Source organism: Tasmannia lanceolata, unplaced genomic scaffold (assembly GCF_043159265.1).
Source record: "Tasmannia lanceolata isolate RefF3 unplaced genomic scaffold, GAP_Taslan_0.1 ptg000016l, whole genome shotgun sequence".
NCBI lineage: Eukaryota > Viridiplantae > Streptophyta > Magnoliopsida > Canellales > Winteraceae > Tasmannia > Tasmannia lanceolata.
In genome coordinates, this window is record NW_027518693.1 from 16,168,525 (window position 1) to 16,181,566 (window position 13,042).

General features: G+C 37.5%; 2 protein-coding genes across 2 annotated transcripts; one reads left to right on the forward strand and one right to left on the reverse strand.

The window, feature by feature from the left end:
• Nucleotides 1–465: 465 nt before the first annotated feature.
• Nucleotides 466–3,898, forward strand: LOC143847782 (uncharacterized). The gene is made up of 3 exons (XM_077356546.1): nt 466–972; nt 2,376–2,479; nt 3,408–3,898. Exons 1-3 carry the CDS (start codon nt 496–498, stop codon nt 3,658–3,660), a joined length of 834 nt encoding a protein of 277 aa, XP_077212661.1. The 5' UTR covers nt 466–495; the 3' UTR covers nt 3,661–3,898.
• A 3,822-nt stretch (nt 3,899–7,720) lies between these two features.
• Nucleotides 7,721–12,844, reverse strand: ATSIK (Protein kinase superfamily protein). The gene is made up of 5 exons (XM_077357882.1): nt 12,617–12,844; nt 10,775–11,471; nt 9,533–9,790; nt 9,308–9,427; nt 7,721–8,540 (listed from the first exon to the last, which is right to left on the reverse strand). The coding sequence occupies exons 2-5, from the start codon at nt 11,417–11,419 to the stop codon at nt 7,914–7,916; spliced, it is 1,650 nt and encodes a 549-aa protein (XP_077213997.1). The 5' UTR covers nt 11,420–11,471; nt 12,617–12,844; the 3' UTR covers nt 7,721–7,913.
• Nucleotides 12,845–13,042: the final 198 nt, after the last annotated feature.

The window sequence follows — 13,042 nt, forward strand, 5'->3', positions numbered from 1 at the left end:
TGAAACAATGCATATATGAAACCATATATAGTGTTCAATATTGGGGTACAATCTGGGACGGGTCCAATCAGAATCCAAGGGGTCCTACCCAATTTCGCTCATGTTGGCTAAAGCCAAACCGATTTAATTTTGGGTTGGGTTAGGGACAGATAGGATTGCCCAAGGCCTCAGTAATAAATTTCCTGTTTTTATGATCAGCAGAGGTTATGGCCAACCAATGATAGTTACTAGTGAAATTTTTGGAACATAGAAAGAGAATTGTTCATGTACACTGGCCAAGGGAGGGCATAATGTAGTTATCTCAAAGCTAAAGGCTGAATTTGTCTCCCCATTTGTATAGTTTAGCATTTCTCTATCCTTCCTCGGTTTTGCAAACAACATAGTCGTCTTTATTTAGTCCGGCCAAATATCTTGGCTCTTTATTATGCTTCCTCTCCAACGCATTTCCTTCTCCACCACACCAAACTAAAACCTACCTCTCCCTCCCTCTATCTCATGGGAGACATGGCTACATTGGCAAAGGCAAGGCAAGAACTAGAGGATCTATATCTTGGGGTACCGGATGAATCTGTAAACCTCACCTTTAAGGACTTTGCCAGCATAGAACTAAATGGAGTTGCAGAAAAGAAAATAATCAAGTTAGAGCCAGTAAATGAGTCTCGGTCCATGAACAAGAAGGAAGAACTACCTTTAGACAAATCTCCAAGCCTAGATTTTAGTAAAGGTTTGGAGAATTTGAAGCATCACAAGAAGATTGAAGCTGAAATATATCAAGATCATACAAACAACTCCACAAGGAATAAAGGGTTGAGAAATGCTGTAGAGAGTAGCTTGGTCTATGATGATCGTAGTGTGATGAGCACGAGGTCGAGGATCCAAGATACAGGAGGAAGAAGGCGGCCTGGGATCCCTCACTCGAATATTTGCACTGTTTGTAGTGATTATATCTACATTTTTCGCAACCGTTGCCTGGTAAATAATTCTCCCTTCCAGTTCTTGCAACAATGATCTGCTGTTATGCTTTAAAAATTATTTAATTGCCTTGTTTAGATTGCAAGAAAAATATTTAGGAGTTTGAAGAATTTGTATCACCTGAGACCCTTTCTTTAGTTATGGTCTATATGGATTGGGGTGCTGCTTTGTACCCTTCATTGTAATATTTTTTTATATTAATACATGGTAAGGGTCCTCCTTAACCCCGGCTTACCTATTAGGAAAAAATAAATTTGGAGTGAATTATTGAAAAAAAATTTCTTTCCATAATTTAGATAGAAATGATATGATTGTGATTACTTAAGAGGCTATTATCATAAATTGAAGGTCCCTCTAAGTTAAAAATGAATAGTGTTGGTTCAAGTTATCTTTTTTCTTGTGTAAAAAAGGTACAAAATTTTAGAAGTACTTTTCCTTCCAAATTATATTTTTCCTTGTGTAAAAAGGGTAGGAAATTTTAGAAATACTTTTGGAAGAGAAAAACTTACAAAATGACATGCTTTTCCATTGTTTGATTACATTTGAACAAAAGTAATTTGAACCATGGCAGTTCAAATTTTATTTACAAGAACCTTTATTTTATATTGATATCTTTAAAATTTATCATTTCCCTTTAAATATATTGTTGAAACAAAACAGATTTCCTCTAAAATGTTTTTCCTGCAATCCAAACAGGGCCTAAAAGATTGTTTAATCAGAGAAACCAGTTTATTCTACTTACTTTGATCTCATTCTCTAGCAAATATATTTTTTTTAAAAGTTCATACAACAATTCAATCTGTTGCTTTACATGATAGTTTTGTTTAAATTCAACAATACTGTGAAAAAATCGTACAAAATTTTCATGATTAGCTATCATCTTTTTGCTGATCATCGATCTCATCAAGTGATCTTAACCGTTATCAAAATATACATAGCCTATTGAATGGGGGGGTATTTCATAAAACTATGACAAGAAAATTGGACCATTGTTCCTTAGAAATTTGCAATTATTTCTTGAGATATTTTTATTTATTAGCTGTGACTTATTAAGATCATTATCAAAAGAAAAAAGATTAATTTGTACAGGTGCCAGTGGGTCCATGTCGAAAAATTGACTACTTTTCTAAGGCCATGTTCGCTTAAGATTTTGACAACCGATTGTGAGTGCCAAACCAATTTTTGGACTCAAATTATTTTGGGTCCATGTCGAAAAATTGACTACTTTTCTAAGGCCATGTTTGTTTAAGATTATGACAACCGATTGTGACGACTTAAAATAATTTGAGTCCAACAATTGGTTTGGCACTCACAATCGGTTGTTATAATCTTAAACAACAGTGCCTAAAATTTGATGTTTGTTCTAAAAGATTCTCTCAAAATATATAATCGTTTTTTCACAGGTATGTGGAAGAGTCTACTGCCGGCAATGCTTAAGTATTGGCATGGGAGAGATGACTGAAGGACGAAAATGCATTGAGTGTTTGGGAAGAAGATTTAGCCAAAGGTATGTCAGCGTTTTGTTGAAGGATGAATGATTAATTAACACCAACTCTAACAGCTTAAGCTTTTAGAGTAATTGGCTGCTTCACGTGGTATCAGAGCTATTGCCTCTACATGTGAGCTATTGCTTCAAATGTAGAGCCTAGCCAAACTGAGTTGACTCGATTGAGTTGATGAGTTAATATATGAGTTTCTATACATGGGGTGGGGCTCTAGTCACTGCTGCTGCTGAGGTCATTGTTGTTGTTAAATGATGTGTCCATGGTTGGTTATTGTCATTTACATTGCTCCTTTAACTTATAGAGACAAAATTTGAAAATGAAGTGGTGCAGAGTTTAAAAACTTGCTTAAAAGTGAGTCGAGTCAAGTCAACTCAAATGAGTAACTATTGACTCGATAAAAACTCGAGCACATTTTCATGTTAACGTCTAAAGAAATTTATATTTCTTACATTTTAATGCATAAAACATCCCGGCAGTAGTGCTAAAAATCATTTCATGCTAAAAGGGTGGTCTTAGATTCAAAATTCAAAACTTCTTGCCGGTTTTTTCACTTTTCATGTCTAATGAGTTATTGGCGAGCCATTGTCCTGCTAAGGAGTAGTGTTAACTCAGATGAGTTTAAAGTTGACTCGCCAAATGTTAGTAGTATGAAATGGTGTGTCCATTATGGACAAAATTATTGGTATAGCCTTATAGGCTCTCTCTCTCTCTCTCTCTCTCTCTCTCTCTCTCTCTCTCTCTCTCAACCAGGGTCGATGATTAGGGAATTCGGGTTGAGCCTTTACCATAAAATTGGGTCGGGTGTTCGGTTTGAATCCCATACATTTTTTAGCAAAAACTCAACGTAACCCGACCCAATTTGCATCCCTACTCTCTCTCTCTCTCTCTCTCTCTCTCTCTCCCCCCTAAGAGAAGGTATGAATTGTACAGGTACATCAAGAGAGCAGGGAGCTTTGGCTGTTGCGCGAGGATCCCAAGTAGAGTGAAACAACAAGAGCTCAAGTGGGCGGAAAAGGGGCCGCGAAGAAACGGTGAAAGAAAATACGGGAGGAGTAGCATGGTGTCAAGATCGGTCAGCCCGGTGATGCCAAGATCACCTGTCGGGGTTCACGCTAGCATGAGCCCTTCTTCCTTCGTTATGAGCTCACCATACTCCCCTACCAACCCACCAATGCCCTACTAAGGCCAATGGAGTTTATTAACTTTTGATCCATCTATCTTATTATAATTTATTTGTTTAAATAAATACCATGATGGCTTAACATTTTTCACAGATGTAAACAAGAGAATTATCTGTTTCAAAGGGTTTACAGTGGCTCGCTATGGAGACCTTATTATTTTGATTTTATTCTAGAGGTGGTCATGTTGGTGTTTTATTCTGTGGCCCACATTGGTGGGACCCACTTTAAATAAAACGTTGGTTTTCCTATTCTACTTTGTGTTCTATTCTTCTCAGAGGGAGTCTTAGGGATAAATCCTAAGTGTTTAAGAACTCTAAAACACTGACTTCTTTGAAGTGTGTAAGGACACAAATTCATGTGATCCGAAATCTATAAATATTGGTTGCGTTTAATGGGAACAACACTCATATGATATAGCTCAAGTTCTATCATAAATAGGGTCCTTGGGAGGAAAATTGTGCCTGCGATTCCATCGATCGAGCCTTAAGGTCTTCTTATAATTAGAAGATTTCTCTTGTTCGTACGCAGCAGCGATCGTGTTCTTGTTCGTGGTTCGCTGAAGCTAGGGATTCGTGATCTTCAATTCTAATCACCATGGCCGGAGGTAAGTTCTGCATTAATTACGTAGTAATTTACAGTTTAACAGGTCATACAATCATAAGTTAATAAGTTAATAAGTTCGAAAAGGAAGGAGGTTGATACATTCACTAAAAGAGGACTGCCAGCTAAACTGTGTTGGAAATTCTTAAAATAAAAATGTGTATAAAAGTACTTTTCAAAATAAAATTTTTTGAAGGGAGCTTTTAAAGAGATGTAAGAACATGTGAGAAGACAAAGTTTAGTCTCACTTGGAAAAGTGAGAAGAGTGGATAGGGATTAGTTAGTATCCCTACACTCTTTCAACTTCTTTTTAAAAGCAAATACCTTTTGCAAATGTCCGGCCATAGGATATTGCAATGCATCGTCCACACATGCGCGATGTGGGTTGTAGGGCGCTAGGGGTGCATAGTGGAGCTTTTTATGGGGCACTTTGCACTCGAGCATTCAATATTGCATCTTCAAAACTATGTTGGCAGAAGAAGTTTGGTGGGCAATCCTGTCTAAGAGGGCTGGTTGGCCCATCCTTTATCTAGACCGCAATATCACAAACCAATGATCGGGTGTGATATGGACCACAGGACCGTGACCAGATGTGTACTAATGATCTAATCTTGATCGATCTGGACCATAGGTTCATGATCGATCGTCATTTAACTGTCAAATGGCCATTCAGGGACACATCGGAGTTTTACAGTAGCCAACAATCATGATTTGAATTCTTTCTATACCGTAGAATCATGATTGGGCATGATCTAAAGTCAGATTTCTGCCTGGATTGATCCAATGGAATTAAGAGTTGTAATTCAAGTTTTAAGAGCATCAATCGAAGTGATCAGGGAATCTGCTAAGTTGCTTAGGCAAGCCAAAGTATTGGGATCTAGTACAATTCTGCAAGCCGAGTTTATTTACAATAGCTCTCCTTATTAAACCATGCATCGCATCCCATTCGAAGTGGTGAAGAATACCAATCCAACTAGCGTGATTGGTCTTTCTCCCATTCCGAATCGACAGAAGATACATAGTAGAGATCAAGAGATGGGAAGAACATATTAAATTGGTACAAGAGCAGGTGAGACCTCATATGTATTGAGAAGAGCAATGCAAAATAAGTATAAAACCTATTTCCATTGATGAAAGGTATTATTTGATGTTGATAATTATGGTTGGGTGGTTCTCTCCATTGAACGACTTCCAACTGGTGCTTAGCCAAGAATAGTAGCTTCTTACTATGTCATTGAGAAAAATAAACTACAAAACCTACTATCTGAAGTTACTAAGTAACGTGAACACTTTTGAAGTTTTCAATTTCAAGGATATCTTATTGCGTGCGATGCTAATCATTGGGAGAGTAGAACACATACTTGAGGCCAATTTTTTTTTCCAAGAGTAGTCACTGATATGGGAGCACATGCTGCCTTGTTAGACACATGACGTCGATGGATCGCCCCACGCCCCGAAAGAGACCAGATGCAAAGGTCCTTTGTTAAGCACAGGCAGGTACATCCTTGAAGTGCATGCTTACATTCATGGGGGCATGTTATTTCCTTCTATTAGTTGTTATTTTAATTGTTTGAGTTTCAACATTATAATTAGTTAGGTAGGTAGTTTCTACTAGTTTAATTATATTAATAAGTTGGATTGAAATACTAAAATCTCACCCTCGAAATAGCCTTTTTTTTTTGCACATTGAAAATATCAAGGAATATGCATAAGCCCAAGCCCCGATCCGATGGTTGGATCAAAAGATATGGTCATTTGATATTTTGACCTTCTCACTAGTCTTGTTTTCATCTTGGTCATTTAGGAATTGTTCCACAACCTTTCTACTTAAGTTGTTTGCAATGAGGATAGAATCGTTGAACAAGATGTTCCCATGACTAGATATTATGTCTGTATAAGTTTATCTCACAAATTTTCTTATGGTAATATATTGTCCAATAATTAACAAAGGTCACTGGATAGTAACAAGTAACAACCACATTAGATCGCAATTTTGCATGATCAAAGTTGTTTTTTCTCTCTAATGTAGATGATAATTCCACTAAGCCCCATGTCGAGACGCATTGATGTCTCTTAGGACTTACGACAATGACTTGAAAAAAAAATCAGATCAATGTCTCAAAAGGAAAATCAGTACTATAATACCACCATTAAGTATTAGAAAAAAGTAAGTTGGCCGGCCTGTGGATAGATGTAATGACTAAATAATCTAGTTTAGCTTGTTTATTATCACTAATCGATAAAAACCAATACCAATTGTCAATTAAGAAGCTAATTAATGACATTTGCTAAGTTCTCCTCGTGAATAATAACGAGGTATTATAGAATGTGGATGTCCATCTTGGAGGCTTTATTGAAAGGGATGTGATAGAATTTAACTTAGAGATTATGATTACTATGAACAAAACTTAGTTGGCCACCTTCCTTTCAAACCAGCTTGTCTTCCTAACAGTTCTCTAACCAGAATTTCACCTTAATTATATTCCAAAGAGATTGATTGGCGAGAGGATCTCATCTTGACTAATGAAAACGAGCATGATTCAATACATATGTGGCACGCATGTGCCTGATGATCGGGACGTTGATCTAGTGGGCCATCTTAAGGGGACCTAATGGGCTAAGTTTGCACACAAAAATCAACGCGTGAAAGACATGGCATCTTTTTAATCATACTTGATCAAATGTCTAGAATTATAAGATCATATTTCCTTAACTAAATTCATGAAGACTCTTTATTTCCTCCACCTTTAGAAAACTCACAAAATTAGTGACTGATAACAAACACATCTCTTTAAATTCATGAAGACTCTAAAAAGATACTTTATTTCCTCCACCTTTAGAATACTCCCAAAATTAGTGACTGATAACAAACACATCCCTTTTTAGAATTGTTTTATGACTTTTGAACCATTTTTCCTTTAGTCATAAATTCGAATCAAAGGGAGGCGCCTCTTGGTAAACAAAGGAGGCACATTTTTCATTTTTTTATCACTCCCTTTCAATGAATGGGCGATGATAAATGTCTTTACCTATGAACCCCACAGTTGTTATTTGTAGTGGTCTTTATGAGTAAATGAAGTTTTCTTTAGTTATAAAACCACAAGAAGTAGGTGCTGACAGTAAAGGGTGGACATTTATAATCACCTTTAAGTATTCACAAGGAACCAAACGGAACATATGGCTGATATTAGCCAACAAAAAAGTTAATGACTTTTGGTACAATATGACCCTTGATTATTGAAAGCGATTCAGCTATCTTTTTAGCGTAAGGCAAGTAACAAAACAAGTGGACCATGAAAATTAGCAAATATTATTTCAGAAACCAGGGAACCTGTTCAAAAGATTGGACCTCAATTCCAACAGAAGAAGAGATGAAAAAATTGGCCAAAAATGGGGTGAAAAAGGAAACAAAAGTTGAGATTGTTAACACAGTTCGAGAAAGCAAAGGTGGAGCTTTATAAATTAGCAATCTGATGAATCCATTCCCATAACAGAGGCTTGCATTGTTCATATCTACAAATGACCATCCTCTCTTTTGTGTCTCCATGAGGGATGGATGGGTGGAAGAACCACAACTTTATCTTCTATATTATGTTAAATCACAGAACAGAAAAAAACAATTAAAATCAAAAAAAAAATTATATATTATCAACAATCAAAACCCTTCAACCCCAGACCTTCGGACTGACGAGGACCTTTTTCGGCTATCATTCGTCGGATTCACCTCGAGCGAAACCATAGAGGAGCACGAGCGAGGAGGAAGTGATGAAGGCACTGAGGGCCGCGTTGGAGAAACCGATGGCCGAATTATTGATGATGGAGAAGGTGAAAAACTCAATCTGGGTGCGGGGGTAACCATGTTATTGAGACTTGGGGACCGTGACATTTGTTTTCCAGCAACTGCCGCGGGCTCTTGCAGTGGAAATCGACTTGGGTACTTGAGATCTTGAATGTTCTTGAGAGATTCGACGATGATTCGCATTGTGGGTCTTTCTGAGGGGTCCATTTGAAGGCATTTTAGAGCAATGTCGGCGACTGTTCTGGCTGCTTTGGGAGGAAAACGACCTTTTAGTCGAGGATCCATGATCAGAGATAAGCGTGAATCGTCAGCTAGAAAGGGTCGGCTCCATTTAACGAGGTTTCTTTCTTCCTTGGGGTTGCGACTGTCGAGATTTCTCCGGCCAGTGAGTAATTCAAGAAGAACAATTCCAAAGCTCCATACGTTGCTCTTGGGAGTCAGTAACCCTCTCTCCAATGTCTCAACAGAAACATTACCAATTGCCTGAAAGGGATAAAAGAAGGAGGGCACTCCATTAGGTAGTGAACAAAGTAGGAATTCACAGACTTTAGAAGTGCTTTAAACAAGTTCCAGAAAAAGATTCACAAAAGGGAAATGATATCAGCAAAACCATTGTTTAATAATTGCACAGACCCAGCATGTCTTTCCTTTTTTTAATGTGCTTGTGAAAGCTTTTTCGAAACTGCAATAACCTTTTGACAGCTCTTTAAATACTAAAAGACAAGATGCATTAGCGAAAATACCAAAACATGGTTGTGCTGATTTATTTATTTTTTAAATGGGTTTTCTTTTCTTTTTTAACTGGCTTGTGAGAGCTTTTTGGAACCTGTAATAACCTTTTAACAGCTCTTTAAATACTAAAAGACAAGATGCATTAGTGAAAATATCAAAACTAAGTTGTGCTGATATCATTTCCCATCACAAGAACAGAATAATAATAGTAGTTAATGAATAAGATCGGCTGCTTAACTTAGTTCTACATGCATACTGACTCAATACTTCTGAAAAAATCCGTATCTTAAAAAGGGATTTGCTAGCGTCCATTGCAAAAGGCATTTTGCGGAGTGTCTGTTGCATGAGAGAGCAACCACCTCAGATGAATTAATTGAATAAGACAAAATCTGAGCCTATGGGGCTGCTCTCTCATGCAACAGATGCTCCGCGAAATGCCTTCTGAGATGAACGCCAGCAAATCCCTCTCAAAAAAATATTCAAGATTTGGAAAGTCTGCTGATTTTTAAAGCACCTACCGTAGAAGTATTTGTGATATCTGCATCCGGATTGTGGCAAACACATCCATAACCAGAAAGCTTTGCGCTAAAATCTTTGTCAACCTGTACGTTTGCAGTCGAGAATTCATTGTACATAGCCTGTCAATGTAAAAGAAAATATTCAGTGAATGTGAAAAATTACTGAGATGACCCTTCTTTTCATAAGTGTAAAGAATCAGAGAGTTATTCGTGAAGTTCAAGTACCTGGAATGGTCCTTCCTCGTGCAAAAATGCAAGACCTTGGGCAGCACAGAGCGCCACTTTCATCCTGGCAGACCAGTCAATTGGAGGCCCATCAGATCTCCCATAGAGCAGACGATCTAAGCTCCCGTGATAAAGCCTCTCATAAACCAACATCCGCTGCTCAGTGCCCTCACGCGCGTGGAAACCAATCAATTTACACAGTTGGGGATGTTGCAAGGACGTGAGAGTGTTAATTTCATTGACAAATTCCTTATACCCCTGCAAGCATAAGCAATGGTTTTGTTTCCTTAAGTTTCTCATTTTTAATTCAAAACAATGAACAATAACCAAGAATTGAAAATTTGATTGTCAATACTAACAATTCAGCAGGTGATATGCACTAGTATCTTTATATTTACGCACACACTTACACAACAATAATGCATAAAACAAGGTAAACAAGTGTGAAATCATCTAACCAAAATCCTAATATCCATTCCAAAGGTGAATAAGTCACCCCAAAAGACCGCTGGGATCGTCAATTCGTCATCAACAAGTAAATGATTCAGGTATCCCAAGATTTCTCAGAAGACAAGCTGTGTGGTTTTTTTCCAAATGGCAAGGAAGTTTACTAATAAAGAAAAGAGGGAGAACCCGCGACCAAGAAGGTCAGAACACCAATACATAGAAGAATTGCATGCTATAAAGATACAAGCAAACCACCTAAGGAGTTTCACTAAGGGACCACAGCTCCTTTCAAGGCAACAAATAATCATAAAAAGCTAGTTCGACCTTGGAAACACCTTCTTTGGCCATCCTATCAGCCCTCCCTATTAGCTGATCTTTTGACATGGATAAAAGAAATCGCTGAACCCTCCACTCAGTCTTGAATCTCATCGAACTAATGGGTGAATCTCCAAGTGAAGGGATGGCTCCCCTTGTGCCATTTCATGACATTGAGGGAGTCCCCCTCTACTAAATGATCCATGAGAATAGGAGCTACCAATCTTAATCCCTGAATGTCATCAATCACAGGTTCAATTCCAGCTTACCGACCAAAAGAAGTCTATACCACAGGGTTATCTAAAAAGGATTCTTGCGTAGAGACGTTTGCACTTGTCCTGAACAAACCTTAGGTAAAATTCAATGTTCGGGGATAAGATTGCAGTAAGTTTAATCACTTATGAATAAATGTCATAACAATCATAACAAACCATGCACGAACACATCATTATAAGCAGAGCAGTGAGAGTAATATGCTACCTGAGTGGACGGAAGAAGGCGAGTAACGGTAGCATCAAGCTTCTTCGAACCTGAGGCATCATCTCCAAAGGAAGCTTTGTAAATCATAGATGAGAGACCTTCAGAGACGCAACGCTCTGGCGAGAAATGTTGGCAAGCAGCTGCAATCTCATCATAGGGGAAATTCCGAAGACCCCCTAGCGGAGGGAGCGGCAAAGGGCCAGAAGCGAAAATAGGGCCACTAGCATTGCTTGACTTGAAACTTCCCATATTCTTCAAAACAGCACCAGTTTGAGGTGATGGGAGAGGTAGAGGTTGTGGGCTAGGGGCCCTTTGATCCTTGGCCAATCCAGCCCTAAGTTTAGCCTCTTCTTGTTCGTCATACTCTATTGATGAGAAGGCTTCTTCGTCAGCCACGTGCAAGCTTGATGGAGCAGATAATGCCCGGGTTCTACTAATGGAGACTCGATTAGCCGATTGAAGATTAACCGATTGAACAGGTTTAGCTCTAGTTCTAAAACTTGGAGGGGCGGATTGGAGAGAACGGCTTTGGGATTGTGGTTCGGGAAGTGTGGTCGGTGTATTGTCCTGGTGATTGATCGGTTTGATGCGGATGGGTTGCTCAATTTTCTTCTTCTTGCTTTTCAAGACTGTGAAGCAACCCATTTTCAGTTGGGTCTTAGTTCAGATTTCTTTTGTTACAAGGTTCAATTTAATCCTGCAAGAAGAGAACAGAGAATAAAGTTGAATATAAGCTCCAATGTTTAATAAGCAGGGAATTGGGAGAACATGGAAAAGGAGTCATAATTAAATAGAAGGAGAACTTGGATTTCAGATGAACAAAATTAGGGATTGTAAGGTCACATGGAAAACTGAAATTTCTAAAAGAAGATAAATCATGCCACTGAGATGAAAATGTTCCAAAAAAAGTGTAGAAAGATCAAACCATCAAAAACATTATTGCATAATCAGAAATCTAGTAAAACTGCCACAAGACAGAATACTGCCTAATTCAAGTAGCTTCATCTAAATCTCCAAAAGAACAAATGAAAAAAATTAAAGCAAACAAGAACCAACCAAAGCTTAAAAAAGGTTGGCACATCTGAATCCTTCCTAAAATGATCAAATATCAAATCAATTGGTCAGGTTTGTCAAATAATCACCAAATTCCTTGAAATCTTTGATAAGCACATCTGTGGAACCTCCATCAGAAAACATTGAGAAAAAAAAAAGGAAATGGAAAAAAAGAAACAGCCAAAATTTAATTTAAACTCTTCTACAGAATCCGTCAGAACCCTCAACAAACTGTAAAGAAGGAAGCTAATCCCAAATAAAATACTTTAATTCTTTAAAACCCAGTACCCACAAAACCCAGTAAATTGCTTTAATAGTCTAGAAGGCCTAAAAAAGGATTTCTGAGCAAATTATAAGAAAAAAAAATCACGAATTACATCGATATTCCAAGAAACTCCACCTTGAAAAAATTCAGAAAAAATTAAAAAGAAAAAGAAAAAAAACCATGAATTTGATGAGAAAGGAATCAAATTCATCAAAACTCTGGAAGAACGATCAAGCCACCCAGTAAGCTGTTGTAATTCTCTAAAACCCATTAAAAAAATCTCATTTTTCAGCAAAATACCACAAGAAAACCATAATACTTCACAAAATATTCAACAAACCCATCAAAAGCTTCAAAAAAACGAAACGAAAACCATACCCAAACGATCAAGAACTGCTTTGATTCCTTAAAACCCACAAAAAATATCAAATGCTTATAGCAAATTACCAAAAGGAAAGATCAAATTACACCAATATTCTATGAATCTCCATCTAAAAGCTTCAAACAAAAAATAAAGAACTAACCTCAAACAAATCCATGCCACACCATATGCAAAATATCCTTCAACCCACTTTAGCTCCCTTTTCAAATCGATCTGTGATTCAGTAGAGATAAAATATAACACAAGATACAAAAAAACCCACCTTTAATTCGTTATTTCTTTGAAGAGAAAGAAGAAAAAACCGAAACCCTAATGAGAACAATGGAAAGGAAAGGGAGAGGCGAAGAAAAACGAAACAAGAGAAAGAGCATCAGTCAAGCTTATAATTAAAAATCAAAAGAGGAAGCAACAGAAACGGTTTTCTTTCCACTGACTCACCTAAATGCCCTTCTATTTCTCTATAATATCATACTCTGCCATTCCATTTTAGGCGTCATTTCACCATATTAACGCTCCTGTTTCCTCCACCTTGAGTTGGATATTTTTCTTGGGAAATGATATTTCCATT

Excerpts from the sequence above, each read along its gene's own strand:
- LOC143847782 (XM_077356546.1), top strand. The coding sequence starts at position 496 with ATGGGAGACATGGCTACATTGGCAAAGGCAAGGCAAGAACTAGAGGAT. Across the intron at positions 973-2,375 it reads TTTTTCGCAACCGTTGCCTG|GTATGTGGAAGAGTCTACTG; the intron begins GTAAATAATTCT and ends GTTTTTTCACAG. Across the intron at positions 2,480-3,407 it reads GGAAGAAGATTTAGCCAAAG|GTACATCAAGAGAGCAGGGA; the intron begins GTATGTCAGCGT and ends TGAATTGTACAG.
- ATSIK (XM_077357882.1), bottom strand. The coding sequence starts at position 11,419 with ATGGGTTGCTTCACAGTCTTGAAAAGCAAGAAGAAGAAAATTGAGCAA. Across the intron at positions 9,791-10,774 it reads GCCTTCTTCCGTCCACTCAG|GGGTATAAGGAATTTGTCAA; the intron begins GTAGCATATTAC and ends TTATGCTTGCAG. Across the intron at positions 9,428-9,532 it reads ACGAGGAAGGACCATTCCAG|GCTATGTACAATGAATTCTC; the intron begins GTACTTGAACTT and ends TTACATTGACAG.